Source organism: Lonchura striata, chromosome 3 (genome assembly GCF_046129695.1).
Source record: "Lonchura striata isolate bLonStr1 chromosome 3, bLonStr1.mat, whole genome shotgun sequence".
NCBI lineage: Eukaryota > Metazoa > Chordata > Aves > Passeriformes > Estrildidae > Lonchura > Lonchura striata.
Window position 1 is genome coordinate 18962342 of NC_134605.1, and position 17264 is coordinate 18979605.

General features: G+C 50.0%; 1 protein-coding gene across 1 annotated transcript; it reads right to left on the reverse strand.

The window, feature by feature from the left end:
- Positions 1-226: 226 nt before the first annotated feature.
- On the reverse strand, positions 227-15608 carry TTL (tubulin tyrosine ligase). The gene is made up of 7 exons (XM_021534864.2): positions 15391-15608; positions 11709-11787; positions 9834-10066; positions 6915-7050; positions 6553-6822; positions 5510-5653; positions 227-3281 (listed from the first exon to the last, which is right to left on the reverse strand). Exons 1-7 carry the CDS (start codon positions 15545-15547, stop codon positions 3164-3166), a joined length of 1137 nt encoding a protein of 378 aa, XP_021390539.1. The 5' UTR covers positions 15548-15608; the 3' UTR covers positions 227-3163.
- Positions 15609-17264: the final 1656 nt, after the last annotated feature.

Below are 17264 nucleotides of genomic sequence, written 5' to 3' on the forward strand. Positions count from 1 at the left end.
TCCCGGTCGCCCCGTGCATCCGTGTACGCCCCAGGAACGGGAGCCTGGCCACCCACCCATCCCCGTCACTCTCCGCCACTTCTTCCGCACGCCTGGAATTCCGAACAACCCCGCTGTTCCCCGGCTCCCACCGCTGCCGGGACAGCCCAGGGATTGAGGCCGGTTCCCGGGGTCCTGGGGCTTGGCACCGCAGGAACGCGCTGCCCCAAGGAAACACCAGAGGCGGTGGGGTTTGCATGTTTTAATGATGATTTAGGAGAGATGTGGACAGATGTGAGCTCACCGGAGAGCCGGGAGCTCAGGCATTCGCCAGCCCCACATGCACATGCTGGCGTGAGAACAGCTGGGCGCACGATCCCGAGCCCGCCGGGCGGCAGCGCCCCGCGTACCTCACACCGTCTCAACACCAGGGTTCCCCAGGGGCTGCCACAGCAGACACGGTCATGGAGCACGATTATGAACGGCACAGCCCTGCTCTCCGGGGGGAGAGCTGCGTGTGGAGAACAAGAAATGCTGCGAGCAGGGACATGCAAGCAGTCCTGAAGGGCACTGGTCACAGTCGCCTGGATGCAATCAGCGTTCGAGCCTTTCTTAGACTTCTCCGGCATTCTCCATGGACTGTGGGCAGCCACCAGATTTCAGCAGAAGCACAACATGACTAACTCGTATGGAACAAGCCACATGGGTGTTACCTGAAACCCAGAGTCCAGTGGGACCAGACCCTGCTGGACAACGCAGCCAGAACACCTGGGCCAGAAATTCTTCATGGATGACATGAAGGGATACAACTAAGACTAGAGACATTCTGTAGTATGGTAGGTGTCTTCTGGAAACCCAGAAGTATCCTGGGTAAAAGCTCAGGAAAGAGAGTAAGACCTTGTCTATTGACCTTTCAGCTGAAATAAACTAGAAAACATTTATTGTTGTATATTCCTAAAAAAAGAAACAAAAAAAAAAGTCTCACAGGGGCTTGTGAGCATCACTTGCAAGGTGCACCCATGGCTGCAATGCCAGGCCTCAGCCACATACACATCCTCTACTCCACCTCATAGCTAGTATTTTGGGCAAAACTTTAGGCACTGTGCTCTCTGTCCTTTATCATTTACCTTCTGTGCTTTACTTTGGGGGACACTTTGAGAGAAGGTGAAAAATACACATTTTACTCCAGAGAATGCTGCTTATTCCTGAAAAATTCAGCAGAGGATTCAAGTGTCCCTCAAACACTACCTCCCCCAAGCCCATCTGGAAAGGCAGAATAGCTGCATCATCTGTAGTTGTGGCTCTACTACCAAGCATTATCTAAATTTCCCTTTTGAGGGGAAGGATGGGTCTAGCACCCCAGAATATGAGGATTTCTTGGATTATTGTGATGGGGAAAATTTCCTGTTCTTGTCTGCCCTAGCATTTATGAGAGCTCAGCTGTCACTTCAGACACATCCTGGATGAAAGCAATTGCTGTGAGATCTTCCCACTGCAGAGCAGAAAACATGCAGTTTTTAAGCTCAGCTAAGCTAACATGAAAATGTCAGTGGAGATGTGGTGAACTTAATGAGTAACAACTCTTCACAGCCTACATTTTACCTCAGTGAGTTACCACCATTCTTCACCTGGACTGCAGTGAAGTTCTGACACCTCTGTGCGATCATAAAGTTAAAAACCCAACCAATCCTTCTCCCACATCCTTCTCCCTCCTTATCACCCAGCCCCTTCCTGTCAGGATTGTCTGCTGCATGAAGAACTCTGAAATCTCCATCACAAGCAGAGATGAGTACACCAAAATGCTAGGTTCTTCTGAGGAGGGCAGAAATTCCATTGCTTGATTCACTTCCCATTATACGCAGGCAACTTCTAATCTCCACAATGTCTTCTAGTTTGTTTGTTATGGGGAACAGGAACCTGTTTCTTTCCATGACCATCTCTCCCTCCCAGAGGGATGTGCTGGGCTCACACTGCAAATTCAGATACACTTCACAAGGGGAGAAACCTGACAGGCATTTAAGTTATACTTGAAGCAGATGCTAGCTCTGAAATACAGAGATCTCAAGAAATTTAACCCCTCCTTCCCCCCAGAGCACCTGATTTCCCAGATGTGTGGCAAACAGGAATGTCTCTCCTGGTCTACAAAATCTCACCCACCTTGCCCCTAGCTAAGATCAAGTTGTGGACTGTGTTCAGGGCAGAAGATTACAGTATTTGTCAAAGGGAGGAGAATAAAACCGGTTGGCTCAAATGGGATTAGGTAGAAATTTCAGGTTCAAGCCTCAAGTAAATCATGAAGGGAAAATCTGAGACAAGAGCCTAAGTTCACTGCAGTGCCTCAGAAGAAACTGGGATCAGGTTTCTGCTACTTGAAACACTCAGCACAAAAGTGATGCTAGAAATCCTACGGCCTGCTGGTGAGCTCCGAGGGGGTCTCTCTACCTCTTTTAAGCAGAATCCAACTGCCTCAGACTGGGACAGACACTGATTCAAATCTCAATAGGAAAAGGGATAGCTATAAATAAAGAAAATCACCTTTCTTGCCTGGGTTAATTCACCACCTGCAGTTCAGCACCCTTTTGCCAGCCATTGCCCAGGTGTTCAGCCAACCAGCTTGGAAAATGACCTAAGGAAACTGACTTCTTGGTGTTCCTGGTTTTAGGCACCAGGAGAGCTTGCTCCTTTCTATGTAACAGAGCAGGAACAAAGGAAAGGAGTCACCTATTTGGAGCCGAGCTAAGGCACTAATGATGCAGTAGGTGAGGAAAGAATAAACACAGCGGGAGGAGCACAACTCCACCGTTCTCTCCACTCAATTCCCTTAAAAAACCCAATGTTATCTCTATAGAAAAGGAGGAGCTAATACAGCATTACAGTATCCCTGCTGGGGTTTCATTTTAAGGTTGTTTTGTTGTACTCCCAGAGAGATTTGTTTCAGGTATCAAAGTCACAGAAGCTGTTTCTAAAGTGGATTTTGGTGAATGCAGGCAGAGTTATCTGAGCAGCTCTGGCTCATCACAGCTCTGTGAGGATGCCTGTTTTGTTGTTTTTCCCTGTGGTCTCCCGGAAAATATGAAGCCTGTCTCTATCACTTTTTGGCATGTTACTGAGATAAGCCACCGAACTGTGCTGACACGAGGGGTGCAGTCTCTCCCTGTTCACAGTGGTGGCAGTTGTGTCATCATCACAGCTTGATGAAGATTGATGATGACTGGTTCATCTTCTGCCCAGTGTCGCTGAGGGGGAAAACGCTGGAGATGGCTACATCCACAATTCCTTGGCAGAGCTCTGCATACAGCTTCCTAAGAAATGAGAGAGAGAGAATCAGATACCCAGGCAGGCCAAACCAGCAGAGGCCTGGCCAATTTTTATGGAGAAATCCATTTTCCCAGCAAGATCTACAAGATCCTATTCCCATTACAAGGAGTTTCAGGGTGGCAAATAGGAGGAGAGCAGTATCTCTTCCACCTCCTCCCTGTTTACACCAATATTTTCTTTTTCCATGGTGGTAATTCCCAATATTTCTCCCTTTCACAAAGAACCACAAAACCCATTATCTATGTTTACAGTCAGAGGCTGTGGACTCTCAGGCCCCAGACTTGAGTCTCCACAAATGCAAAGGAGCAGAAAACATCTCAGGGCTCCCTGTAGCAGCTTTCCAACTCAGGGAGTTGGGATTTACTGCTCCAGACATTGTTCACACAGGAATGTACCCCAGAGGGTCTGCTCTGATGCATTCCTGGTTTGATGAAATGCTGTGCTGGGGTGCAGCTGTACACATCAGCTTGTGACCAGGCACAGGGGCTTCACAGGACCCTCAGACATGTGGGATGCGTTTTACCATGGCACAGCTCATGCACAGCAGGATTAGGGAGAAGAGAGGTGTTTGAGTTAACAACAGCTTCATTTTCTGCTGGAGAAAACGCATGTGTGACGTTCCTAAATGTGCTGGCATCTGGGACGCATTTAGTACCAAACCTGTTTTTCCCAGGATTAACAATGTCTTTTAGTCCATGCCACTGGGGCTATGTGACAGTAAGATGGGATTTTTATTGCTTACAGCAGCCATTTTTTTTCCCTCTTTAAATCAGAGCTGTGTGATACAAGTGCTACAAATAAAAATAACCCTCAACAGAAGTCACAAATAGCCAAAACCTACCTCAGCTGCTTTTAATCTTCCAAGTGCCCAACACTTTTGCTCTTCCAAGAGGCACAAAACTAACAGGGCATTGCTGCAATCGAAATCCATCCAGCAACAGCCAAATTCTACCCATACAGCAAGACAAGGAGGTGCAAGGCAGTCATTGCACCATGATGCACATTGTGAACAGGGCATCCTGGACACAGAAAGCTCCCCAAGCTCTATCCCTAAAAAAGCTGCTGAACAGGCTGTCTGGTAGGCTTGACCTGCATTTTTTGTCTTCTGTTAGTGATGATCTAACCTAATTTAATCAACATCTAATTTGATCAAATTCTAATGCAGTGATGTACAGTCTGTTCTGTTTTTTTGTTGTTTTTTTTTTTTTTTTTTTTTTTAATATGATACAGATGCTCACTTAGTAAAAATTTCTGATCTCGTGCAGCTGTCTCAGTCATGTAATACAGCACCTCCTGCTGTGCCTACACAAAGATGTTCATGGCCAGGGCTACTTGGCTGTTCCAGCCTCTCTGCAGCTGCTGGAAGAAGCTATAACCAATCTCTGTGACACCAAAAGGGTTAATTCAATTTTTACTGTGCCTGTGAACTCTTAGCAGAGAAACAAGGCATGCAAAATCTGCTTTCCCATCAAGGATGTCTGGAAAGTAAGAAGACATCTGGCTCAGGAATGCAGGCACAGCCAAAATAAGGACTCAATCTAGGAACCTGGGGAGGGTTTCTTGGTAATGGGCAAATTGTAACATGGATGCAGTAATTGTATATAAGCAAGACACTTGTAAAATCACATGAACATATAAGGTTAGGAGTTATCCCCTGTGTGGTTTGAATAAATGATGCTCTTTTAACACTAAATTGGTGTTTAGTCTTTATTCCTTAGGTTTTCAGAGATTTGGTAACATCTGCAGCATCCACAGTCTGTGGTCCTGCTGCCTGCAAATTCAGCCACTCACTTCCAGCTGCTGCCCTTAATGCCACTCATTTAACATGTGTTCATATAAAGAGCAGCCACCAGCAGTGCCACAACCAGAGATTGAGAAACAATCTGACTCCCAAAATATTAAATCTGCAAACATAACTTCAACCCAAGTGTAATAAAAATGACCCCAGTTATATTCAAACCCATTTGTTCAAAAACACATATTAGTGTCCCATTTCTCATGGGAAAGAAGCTGGGGAATACCAAACATAGAGACAAGAGTAATGAACCCAAACTCACTGGCACTTGGAGCAGTGTCCAGTGTTAGCCTGGAAAACTCCCTTGCCATTCATTTTCTTTCATCTTTTTCACTTGGAGCTGGGACATAGCCATGTTTTGGGTGAGGCATGTGAATGGTGGCATCACAAAGGTGTTACAGAAACTGATTTACTCACTGGGCACATGCTGGGGCCCCATTGACTTCTATTAGCCAGACCTTCAGCTCCTCATCCACCATGAAGTCAAAGCCAAAGAGCTGGAAGCTCTGGTAGTGAAGATGCTTCGTGCTGATTGCAGGCTCTATACACATAAGGCAGCTTCTGTGAAGGGAGAAACAGAAACTCAGGGTTAAGGCTGCTGTGGACACGTTAAGTAAGAGGGGTTGCCCTGCAACTCTCCCAGATTACAAGTTATGTCCAACACATGCCATGGTAACCAGGTCCATGCAAGTGAGATCCCGTGTCCATGAAAATACATGTGGGGACGCACTGAGTTAACTCAAAGAGCTGGAGCGCATCCAGCATCCTCCCTCACCTCTGGGTCAGGCAAGCTGAAAAACATGATGTACAATGCCACAGAGGGCATTGCACATAATACAGCAAGTCCCCAGGGAACTGCCACTGGATGCTCATTTGCCTTCAAGTCCCTCAAAGGTTATGCCACATATTTTTAGTGCAATTAACAGCAATGGGGTACTGGCAAAGCAAATTCCTTCATGAAGGACTGCTTTGTCAAGACCTGGATTCTCTGCAGCACTGAGATTTCTCTCCAGGCACTTTCTATGCCCAGGAGGGAACTGGCTCTTGTGGCCTGAGTAAGATGACCTAGGCAACAGCCATGTGCTGCTGCTGGCTGATGGTGGTGGAAGCATCCAGAGTCTGTACACTTGAGTCCAGCTTCACTTCCCCTCTATCACCTGTATGCCTTTCTTAACCTCAGCCTCTCCCAGCTCTGTCTTTTGACCTGCTCTCTTCCCTTTTCACTCTACCCTTCACCAGCCACAGCTGGCAAAATGCAGAGACAGGCACATATAACATTGAGGCAACAGCACTTACAGAGGTGCCTTCTCATTGAGCAGTGACATGGGGGTATTTATGGCCTTATCCTGAATTTATGCAGTTGAAATCCCTCCCTTCATGCTCTGCTTCCCCAGCTGTGTCCATACACACTCCCTGTCCCTGAAGGGTCTTGCTCTCCACAGCAGCAGGCAGCTGGCTACCTTATTATGTGTTTGATTTGCAGTAAGATGCTATTCTCGAGTGTTGTGTTCAGGGCATCCATCAGATACTGGTTGAACTCCTCGAAGAACATTTCATTGCCTTCCTCATACCGCCCGTAGTTTTTGGAATATTCCTTCTGAATGCAGTGATTGGTCAAGTGGCAGGTTTTGTCCTGGAAATTAGCACTGTTATATGGTTCGGAAGAGGTCCGCAGGACACCCTCTCTGTAGAGGTAGATATTATATTGATGATCCACGAGAACCCAGCTCCTGGGGGACAGGAGAACAAACTCTAGTCTCAGTGGCTCCCAAAGACACAGCATGAACAAGAAAACTGGTATTACAAAGGCAAAAAAGGTTACCTGATGTCAAACTTGCGATGCCCTGGCTCTAAAAGTAGAGGATTCTCCAGGTATTTCTGAATCACATGCACTTGTCCCTGCTCATCTATGAAGTCCAGGAGCTCTGCAGCCTCTGAAGAAATCAGAATCCCTTCCCCTGGCACAGAAAGTTGAAGACAAAATTAGGTAGAGGATCCTACCTTTGCTGGAGCTTTTTCAGGCCCCAAGTGGCTCATTAGCCCAAAAATCAACATTCAAGAACCTGTCGCCCCAGGGTCAGCCAGTGCCCAAGCAATGCCACAGTCACTCCATGGGAATGAATCCATGGAGGGATCTCTTCCTTGCCATGCCATGGGCCTCTGGCTCCCCAGAAACCAGGCCTGATGGAAATGGGAATCAAGGGGATCTGACAGGGCACAGCCTGCCTGGGGCACATCTGCAGGGTGTGAGGAGATGCACAGCAGGCAGGGAGACCTGGGCAAGCAGTGAGGCAGCTGCTTGGGTTGGGGGCATTCTGGTTTCTTTTATGTCTTTTTTTTTTTTCTCTTCCTATCTAGGCTCGGCAGGGGTAGGAGGGTGTGGTGGTGCTTGTATTTGAGACTTGACAAATTTGGTTTTGTTTTTCCCTGAGTTTCAGCAGTTTAGAGAGAACAGGGAGATTGGCACATTTTCTGTAAAGATTTTTGCCTTTCTTTTTTATTTGGGGAGGGAGGTTTGTGGGGTTTTTTATCCCAGACTCAAGACTTTCCCTGTCTGGCTTCTCTGGCTGCCAGAGGCAGTCACACATGCACACTTGTGCAGTGTTGCCCTGCTCATTGAATTCACTTAAGTTATTATTAAAATCATTGCTGAATAAGGAAGAGTACTATTTTAAATTGTTCATCCATGTACTCAGTGTTCCTGCTGCTGAAGCTCTTCATTAAAAAAATGAACTGTGCCATTTAAACACTCCCACATTTTGGCTGAAGCTGTCACAGTTCATCTCTTGCAAGAGTCCAAATAGCAAACTTCTGTTGCAGAGCACTGAAGAGAGACCATTTTCCTTCTGGGATTTCATAAAGCAATGGCATGGTATCATAAGGGATAAGCCAGGTCAGGTGAAGTTACCAAACACTCCTCTGGCACTATGCCCGTTCTTAAGGCACTAGTTTTCTGGACTAAACCTGATTACTTAGTCTTAATTTTGTGCTCCGTGTTTTTGAGGAAATACTGTGCAAAAAGCCCCACTCTTCAAGGGGGCATCAAAGGAGTAATAGAGGTTTGAAGCACAGGCAGGGTTTGACAGGATCATCCACAGAAAAATGCTCCTAGCTGATTTCTGAAGGTCACTGTCAGCAGAGCCCTGCAGGTACTCTCACTGCTCCATCCTCTGCTCAGCTTTCCAGCCCTACTGTCCTCCCATTCATCCCAGCACTCTCCACTGAAAGGAAGTCTGAAATGAAAGTATCTTTCTCACCCATACTTTGTGCAGGGGGCAAGATTTTTTTAGTCTCCTGATCACAGTAGAGCAAGGCAGAACCTTGCACTGGTACAGCTTCAGGGTGTGCACTGGGGAAAGGAGGGAAACAACATCCCTAAGCCAGCAAAGCTGCTGCAGTGGGGAGATCAGCAGGCACCTGTTCCACACTGGACAGATGGCAAACCAAGGGGAGGGTCAGTTTGACTGTGCACCCAGGCAGCAACCCAGTGAGGCAGCAAAGGAGCTTATGTGGGACAGCTGTCAAAGAAAACACCAAAACCTCCAGCCATGGTTACAAACCCTTAAAACATCAGTCAGGGCATCCTAAACCTTGAATTTTACTGTTACTGATGGATGACTAAGCTTCTGTTAGGCCTGCCCCAAGACAGGGGTTGTGCCTGAGCTGTATCTTTCTTGGTAATTAGCATGAACAAGCTTTCTTCTTCAGAAGAAGAATCCCCATGCGTATCTTCCCCCTAGAAGATTACCATGAGACTCTGCTTTCCACTTTAATTTCCAGCAGCACAGTGATGAATACAAAAGGCTACTCTGCTTTAGTGCAGAAAAGATGGGATCACACGTGCATGAAGTATCTGAAGAGTCTGAACCTGCTCAGCCTGCAGCAGACTACAGCAACTGCCTTTCCAAATGCCCAGATGGATTTCTTTGCCAGTTTATTACTCAGAAACACATTCCTGCACTGGCATAACAAAAGGACTCATCTCCCCTTCATTCCTGATGAAAACAAGGATGCTCTTCCAATTCTTCTTGGTGACACAGCCAAGAGAGCAGAACAGTTATCAAAGCACTGCATTATAGCTGTGTCCAGCTATCTCATAGCTCATTATTTCTGTAGAGTCAGTGATGGAATGACCCTGGAACAAGGAAGACACATTATCACTTGGCTATCTGTTGTCCTATTCAGATTAAATGGACAGACAGACACTGCATTGATTGTCTTTGCTCTGGTACCTTCCCCTGAGGCTTGGGTGCAATTGTGACGTACTGAGCTCGTGGCTGCTCAGCCAGGCTCTCAGTGTGACCATGGGCAGGCCACTGGCACCAGGCATCTGTCTGGTTGAAAGACAAGTAGGATTTCCACCCAGGAGAAGGCAAGTTAAGCTGCAGCATGGGGAGCTGGGCTCCTTGCCCATGAAGGTTGCTGCCCTGCCTGCTGACTGCCTCCCTGTATCCTGTTCTTCTCCCTCTAACCTGCTGTCCACATTCCCCTCGCTTGCTGGTCCCTGCTGCCTTCTCCCCACAGCAAATTCTCACATTTTGAGGTGCATGTAAAGAAGTGAGGGCCCTTTCCCTGCCGTGCATGTCCTAGGCAGCACGTGCACACCACAGTGCTTGTCTGTCAGTGAAGCCCTTCATAGACAGACCACACATCAGCTTGGTTCAGCCAGACCCTGTGATTCTATAGATCATGTAAAGAGTGAGGAATAATGAGAAATAGCTCCTGGTGCTGGAGAATGAACCTTTGGCACCAGCTGAGGACTTGGCTATCCACACGTTGCCTTCTTTTCCTTCCCGCCGCCTGTTGTAAGCTGCCAGGAACACTTCCCGCTCATCTGTCCTTGAGTTGTTGATGAGATGGTGAATCCCATTCTGTGCTGGAGCCACAGGGGTCTTCAAGTTTGTTGGGTAAATCACGTATGACTCAGGGAACCATGTGCAGGACTCCGATAGCTCAGGACTTGTCTTGATTAGCCTGGGTGAAGAGGGACAGGCTGTTAATCTCTGGAGTGTCCCCACCTGCATAGGACTTAGTGAATAATGAAAAATCATCATTAACTGGGCTCTTTTGCTTGATGATGAATGGCAGCTTATGGATAGTCTGTGCTAAATTATCCTGTTTTCCTTAGACCCTTGGAGTTAGGGTTTTCCTGAAGATATCATGGCAACCCCAGCCCACAGCAAAGCACTACTCTTTGAATCAGAACTTGCATGCTTTCATTACACTTTACTGACACAGCTGAGAAATTTCCATGTAACTAAAGCTGGTGGTACATTCCCTGCATCATCTCTGCACAAGGGAACTGAGGAGGCATTTTTGCTGACACGACTCAGGGCAGGAAGTATGCTGTGATCACAGCTGGAAAAAGGAAAGCCAGAGCATTAATGCTCTCTGTGTTGGTGCTTAGCCCTTGATCCCATTCCCACTGAGATCAGATCAGGTGTCCCAGCTGTGTATGAATGCCACTGGGAAGCCACAGAAAGCAAGGGCACAGTTACATGTTTCACATCCCAAGGTGTCTGGGATCCTTCAAGCACATCTCCCTTACCAAGTAATGTCTGGAGACAGCAGCAAATTCCTGTTAGCAGAGCTCAGGCCTGTTTTCCTTCAAAGTCAGGGGAGCTGCCTGCCTCTCCAAATGCCTATGCTTTGCTTAAAGCCAAAACTAGAGTTCATGAGGTGTTGACTCTGTGCATTTGTGCCTCTCTGTTGAGATGGCAGTGGTCAGTGGCACTTTGGGAGCCCTGAGGAATGTAATTTATTGTCCTGTGGGTTCCTGCGTAGCCTGATGCATGGGTGACCCTACAGTTAAAAAGGTCAGCCAAGCTTCAGGATATTAAAATAGGTGTGCAAGTTCATTCAGCACTCTAGGTAATAGGCTAAAGAGAAATCCATCTGAGGAGTGCTCTAAGTGCTTGTTTAAAAATACTCTGCAACTGGAAGAGGCTCTTTGCAGAGGAAGGAGAGGCTCTGGATCAGCACACACAGTCTGCAGGACTGCATTAGTGAGAGGCAGCACAGACTGTAATGGGCAATCAAATTGTTGAAGGAGACCAAGAGCTCTGACATAAAGATACTCTAGTAGGAGCAGAGTTTGCATAGGGACAGGGTTATTTGCCATGAAAGTTCATCCACATTTCCCCAGGAGACCCTGGCATGGCAGTCATGCAGAAATAACTCCCAGAGCTCTTCCTGGAGATGTCTCCAAGCATTTGTTTGACCAACAAATCTGATTAGCTAAAGGCACATTAGCGTCTCTTCTCTGTATAAAACAGAGAATAAAAGGAGAAGATTTTAATTAAATGTCTACAAGGAAGAAGAGCAGATACCTTTGGGTTTCTTTTTCCTTTTGATTTGGGTCTAATCTGATTCAATACACTCTATGGTTTCAAGTAGATACAACTCAGTGGAAATGGCATTTCCCCTGAGGTTACAGAGAGGCCTTTGTGCACACAAACAGCTCTAGAAACCAGCCCAGGAGTCTAAAGACAGCACATGCTAGGACACTCCCAGGGCAGCTGTTGTGTGAAATACCCTCCAAACAGGTTCAACACTCAACAAGGGTTAGAAGAGAAGCTTCTGCCAAGCCCATCTAACATTTCAGTGAATTTCTTACTTCACCAGAGATGCTTTGCGGCACAGCTTGTCTGCTCCCCTGTAGTAATTCACCAGCTGCACAAGTCCAGGTTCATGGCCTAAGAAGGGGAAACAGAGGTCAGACAAACTCCTCAACAAATAAAGGCAAAATGCAAAGGATCTGTGCAGTAGGGGAAAAGAAGTGGAAGCTGTTTCCTTGCCCTGCATTACAGAAACAGGTTGTAAACTGGTATTGGTTCCTTTGGTTTCTTTCATCTAGTTACAAAAAACCATGCAGTTACCTACTTGTTTTTAATCTGACACATCCATCTTGCAAAGGAAAATAATTTTTTCCTAATTCACATTGGGAACAGTCAGGTGTTCTCCATCTTCTGGGGTAAGCTTTTAAGAATCAAGATTTCAGTCACTCTTAAATACAAGTGGAGAATGCAGGAAAACACACCTTGACATAAAGATCACAGCTTAGCTAACAGCTTTTTTTCTTTGTCATGTACAGCATGATTCCCTCTCGGGTCTGATACCACAAAACACTGGGAAACATTGAAAGACTTGGAGTCTTGCTTCTGTCTAGCAGCTTGCAACAAGACCTGTTGGATACCTGAGGTGAGAAGGGAACCTCTGGAAGTCTCTGGTCCAACCTCTTGTTCAAAGTCTGAGTATCTCTAAAGATAGATACTGACTTCTACAAGTCCTTGTCCCAGTTCTTGGCTGCCAACCTGTGTCCCCTTGACCATAGTGGTGGCTCTTCATATAGTAAATCCAGATGTTTAAGCCTTCCTTGCACTGGAAAATAACCAAACTGGCCCCAGTATCCAGCTGTGGCCTCAGCATCGACAAAGAGAGTGCTAAGCAGAGGGCACTTCCTTACCAACACTGGACTCCATACCACAACCTGCCTGCCTTCACCTTTTCTCAGGACAGAAACACTTGTGCTCAGCTGGAAGCTCTCTGGGAGGGACCAGAATCCTGAAAAAGGATTTAGGGTTTTACTTATCTTTCTTGGTGTTTGCCTGGGAAAAAAGGCCTGGAGCAAACATTACCTTAAACACCAGGCAGCTGCAAGATCACAGACAGTGAATATCTATTTTCAGCCTCAAAGTCACTTCCCTGACCTGGGTCACTTTTATTCACAAATCTTTAAATACAAGATAGCTGAAAACCATCCTGCAGAAAAAATCTGTAACTTCAGGCACTTCAGGGTACAGCCAGCACAGGCATATTGTTTTACTGAAAAGAAAATAATAGAAGCCCTCAAATTTTCTTCTGTTTCTAGTTTATCCTTATGAGCTGCATCCTTGCTGGGCTCCTGAGCAGTGCCACAGAGTAGGGGGCTGCAACATAGAGTTGGGTGGCCACCAAAGAGGGACCTCAAGGCAGGAGGGAAAACTTCTGGGGCATGTTGTGAGGTCTGTAGTATGCATTTAGTGGGATTAAAAAGCAGCCAAGGCACTGACCAAAGTGGCAATCATCTCCTGGCCAGCAGGGCATAGAGCCCACCATCCCCTGCTACATGAGGCCTCTGCAGCCTCTTCCTCCTTTCCATCCCCTTGGCACAAACTGCTTTTCTGCTAGATGAGGACACAGCTTAAGGGTACAATTCCCCAGGAATTAGGTTACCAGTGCAAGCTACAGAGGTCCCTGCAACTGAGCAGAAGCAGTGGTGCATGCTGAAAATCCCCACTTCTCTCCATGATCCAGCTTAGGCCCTGAGCAAAGCAAATCCCTACAGTTCCCCGAATTAATGTCTGCTTCCACCAAGTAGAGCCCTTAGGAAAACCAAGCCAGCTTTGATGCAACAGTTGCTCAGGAAGACAAACCAAAGAAGACAGAACTTTTTGGAAAATGCACCAAAATAACCATGTTATTTTTGGTCTGAATCTACTGATTTCAGACAACCAGTTCCTGCTACAGGAGGATGGTTTAAAGATGCCAGTGCCAAAGCATGGCCCCTCTCCACGGGTTATAGATATGTCTTGGCTCCCTCCACCTGGTCACCCCCCTGAGAAATGGTTTGAGTTTTTGGGCATCCCATGGCAACATATGCAGAAGGGCTCAGGGAAGCCCTTCTGTCACTCCAGGACACTTTGAGGATGGAAGGGGTTAGTTAGAGATGGTGGGCCACAAGCCCACCATAGCTGGATGTGCTGTGAATGCCCACTCTCAAGGAGCTGCACTTGTTCTGCAATGAGGTCTGATCCTCATAGGTCCTCCATGCTGAGCAGGTTAAAGCACAGGTCTGCCTGCTGCAGGCATGTGTGAGCATCCTCACTGCCTGAGCCTCTCCCGGTGTCTCCCTGCCCACTACAGACACCCTGACACCGGGAGGTGACCAGATGGCACTGCCATGTGATGGGGACTTTCCACTCACAACTGTGGAAGAGACAAGGGAGAGACGCTGGAACTGGTGACTTGCAAATTGCTAAGAGCAGTCAGAGATGGGTCTCAGATGCAAGAGAGAGGCTGCACCAGAGCTGCTGGAGTGAGGGGGCTCTGCCTGTTCTGATGTTTCTGCAGCCAGAAGCAGTGCTGCAAAATCACCTCAGAAATAAACCAGGGCCAAGATGACAGTGCAGCCCTGCTCCCTGCCACGCCCTGCAACACTGCCAGTGCCTGGCTTGGCTCTCCTGCTTGTGGGCACTATCCCTGCCTGCTTCTGGGCTCTGCACCATCCAACAGGGCAGAGGGCCAGGGTGGCTGTGCCATGGGACAGCAGCGAGCATGGCAGGCAGGGGACAAGCCTACACAGGGCAGCTCCCAGAGCTCTGCATGGTGACAGGGTGACAGTGGAGGTCAGGCAGCAGGGGAAAAGGTGGTGGGGCAGGGGTTGCAGCGGGCCCTACACACACAGAGCCTTTGGAATTACCCACACCCTGGTCCAGTGCTCCAGGCAGGGATAGTGCCGTTGCCCTCACCAAGCCCTGCAGAGCCACATCCCCGCCAGCCCCAGCTCTGAAGTGAAGGTTTGAACGGGCCTGACTCAGACCCCTTCTGCCTCCTGTCCCAAGCAGCAGAACACCCCCATACCACGTAGGCTCAGCACCGCAGTGTCCCTGCCCAGCACCAGGCAGGGGATAACACTGGAACCACCGCGACCCCACAAAGGCACGCTGCTCGTCCGAATGCCCCCGCAGAGGGGCAAACAGCCCCAAGGGCACTGCTGCAGGGCAAGGAAGGCAGTGCTGGGCTGCACCCAGAGCGGGGGCCGGGATCCTGAGATCTGCCGCATGTCACAGCAGCGTCTCCGGGAAACCCTTGTGTCACCCCCCGCCCTTCCCACTGCTTCAGCACAGCACAGGCCTCAGCTGGGGGGTGTTCTGGGGGGCCCGGGGAAATCACTCTCCGGGAGCCCGGGAAGAGGATCTTTGGGGCCCTGGCTGGCGGCAGCAGGGCCCGCAGAGAGCCCTGCCGGGGTCGGCTGCTCGGAGACCCCGCGGTGCCCGAGCTTTGTCTGGGCGCCGGAGGCCGGGGACAGCGGCGGGGACAGGGAGCAGAGCGGGGCTGGCGGCGCCGCCCCCGAGCCGCGGGGCTCAGCCGGGCAGCGCCCCGCCCGACCCGCAGCGGCGGCGGGAGGCTGCGGCGACCCGCGGGGACGCTGCCCTGCGGCGGGGACACCGGGCACCGGAGGGCACAGCGCGGCCACAGACCGAAGGGGAGCGGGGAGCGCCGGGCCCCGCTGCCGGCGGGGCGGGGAGGACCCTTACCCAGCCTGCCGAAGGGAAGCCGGTTCCTCTCGCCCAGCATCAGGTTGAAGCGGGGGTTGTCCCTGCGGAGGCGCCGCCACTGCCCGCTGGCCAGCAGCAGCCGGCTGACCTCGGTGTACACGCTGCTGCCCTCGTCCCGCACCACGAAGGTGTACATGGCGGCGGGCGGGGGAAGGGGCTCCCCGCCTACCCCCGGCGGCTCATGGGGCCCTGCCGCAGCCCAGGCGGGGCCCTGCGCGGCCGCCGCCGCCCGGGCCGGCTCCGCATGGCCGGGGCCGCCGCCCCCGCACACCGCCCCAGGGCCTGCCCGGGCGGGGACTGACCCGGAACCAGAACCGCCCTCCCGCTCCAGAGCCTGCTCCTGATCCTGATGCCGATCCCGATCCGACTCCTGCTCCTGCTCCTCCCCGCCCCGTTACGCCCTGCAACCGCCGGGGGCGGGGCCATAAGGCCGTTGGGGGCCGGGCCAGCGGGTCCGCGGTGTGACACCGGCCGGGATCTGTCACCGGCCGGGATCTGTCACTGACCCCACTGCTCCCCGGTGTGACACCGGCCGGGGTCTGTCACTGACCCCACTGCTCCCCGGTGTGACACCGGCCGGGATCTGTCACCGACCAGGATCTGTCACCGGCCGGGATCTGTCACTGACCCCACTGCTCTCCGGTGTGACACCGGCCGGGGTCTGTCACCGGCCGGGATCTGTCACTGACCCCGCTGCTCCCCGGTGTGACACCGGCCGGGATCTGTCACTGACCCCACTGCTACCCGGTGTGACACCGGCCGGGATCTGTCACTGACCCCACTGCTCCCCGGTGTGACACCGGCCGGGATCTGTCACCGACCAGGATCTGTCACTGACCCCACTGCTCCCCGGTGTGACACCGGCCGGGGTCTGTCACCGACCAGGATCTGTCACCGGCCGGGATCTTTCACCGGCTGGGATCTGTCACTGACCCCACTGCTCCCCGGTGTGACACCGGCTGGGGTCTGTCACCAGCCAGGATCTGTCACTGACCCCACTGCTCCCCGGTGTGACACCGGCTGGGGTCTGTCACCAGCCAGGATCTGTCACTGACCCCACTGCTCCCCGGTGTGACACCGGCCGGGGTCTGTCACCGGCCCCGCCGCTCCCCGGTGTGACCAGTGTGACACCGGCCAGGGTGTCCCCTGTCACCCAGCACTGGCTTGGTGCCTGCAATCTCCTTGCCCCTCCGGTGCTCAAGGCCTCTGGGGGAGGCTCGCCCCCAGCTGTGGGTGTCGGTGCTGTGTACGAGTCCCAGGGTTGCAGCTCAGCTCTGAGTCTGAAGATCTCCTCCTTCCTAACCCATTTGACTCTTCCAATCACCTCTTCTCCTACGTTACTGCCTAATTCAATCTTTCTGGTTATGGAAAGGTCGTCTTGTTTGTAACCATCACTTCTGTCTTCCTCACAAACAAACCTGCAGCAGACCAAAGATGTCTCACAAATTCAAAGCCTAGAAGTCAGATTTCCTCCCCAGCACAGATCTGGTTTGTCTTAACAAACCTATCAATAATGAAAATTCTGAGGTTTTGAGTTGGTTAATGTCCTGTTTTCCCTATAGACACTGTATGAGTAATGACATCAGCATTGCGTACTCTAGCTGGTTGCTATAAATCAGGATATATTTCCAAGAAATAAAGAACATTTTGCTGAAGGAAACACAGATAGGTCATGATCTGCACATTGTGTTTTCTTTTTTGACAGCACAAGGTAAGGTGTTAAGTGATTCATGGATGGATGGAAAAAAATTAAGTTAAAAAATAGCTGCTGTCATAGCAGCTAAAAAAAATTCTTCAGGCAGCTTATTTCTACTAGGAGGTGCTCTTGGACCTGGCATTGGATGTGCCTCTGC

Excerpts from the sequence above, each read along its gene's own strand:
- TTL (XM_021534864.2), bottom strand. The coding sequence starts at position 15,547 with ATGTACACCTTCGTGGTGCGGGACGAGGGCAGCAGCGTGTACACCGAG. Across the intron at positions 7,051-9,833 it reads GTCCTCAGCTGGTGCCAAAG|GGGAAGGGATTCTGATTTCT; the intron begins GTTCATTCTCCA and ends TTTCTGTGCCAG. Across the intron at positions 5,654-6,552 it reads CAAATCAAACACATAATAAG|AAGCTGCCTTATGTGTATAG; the intron begins GTAGCCAGCTGC and ends CTCCCTTCACAG.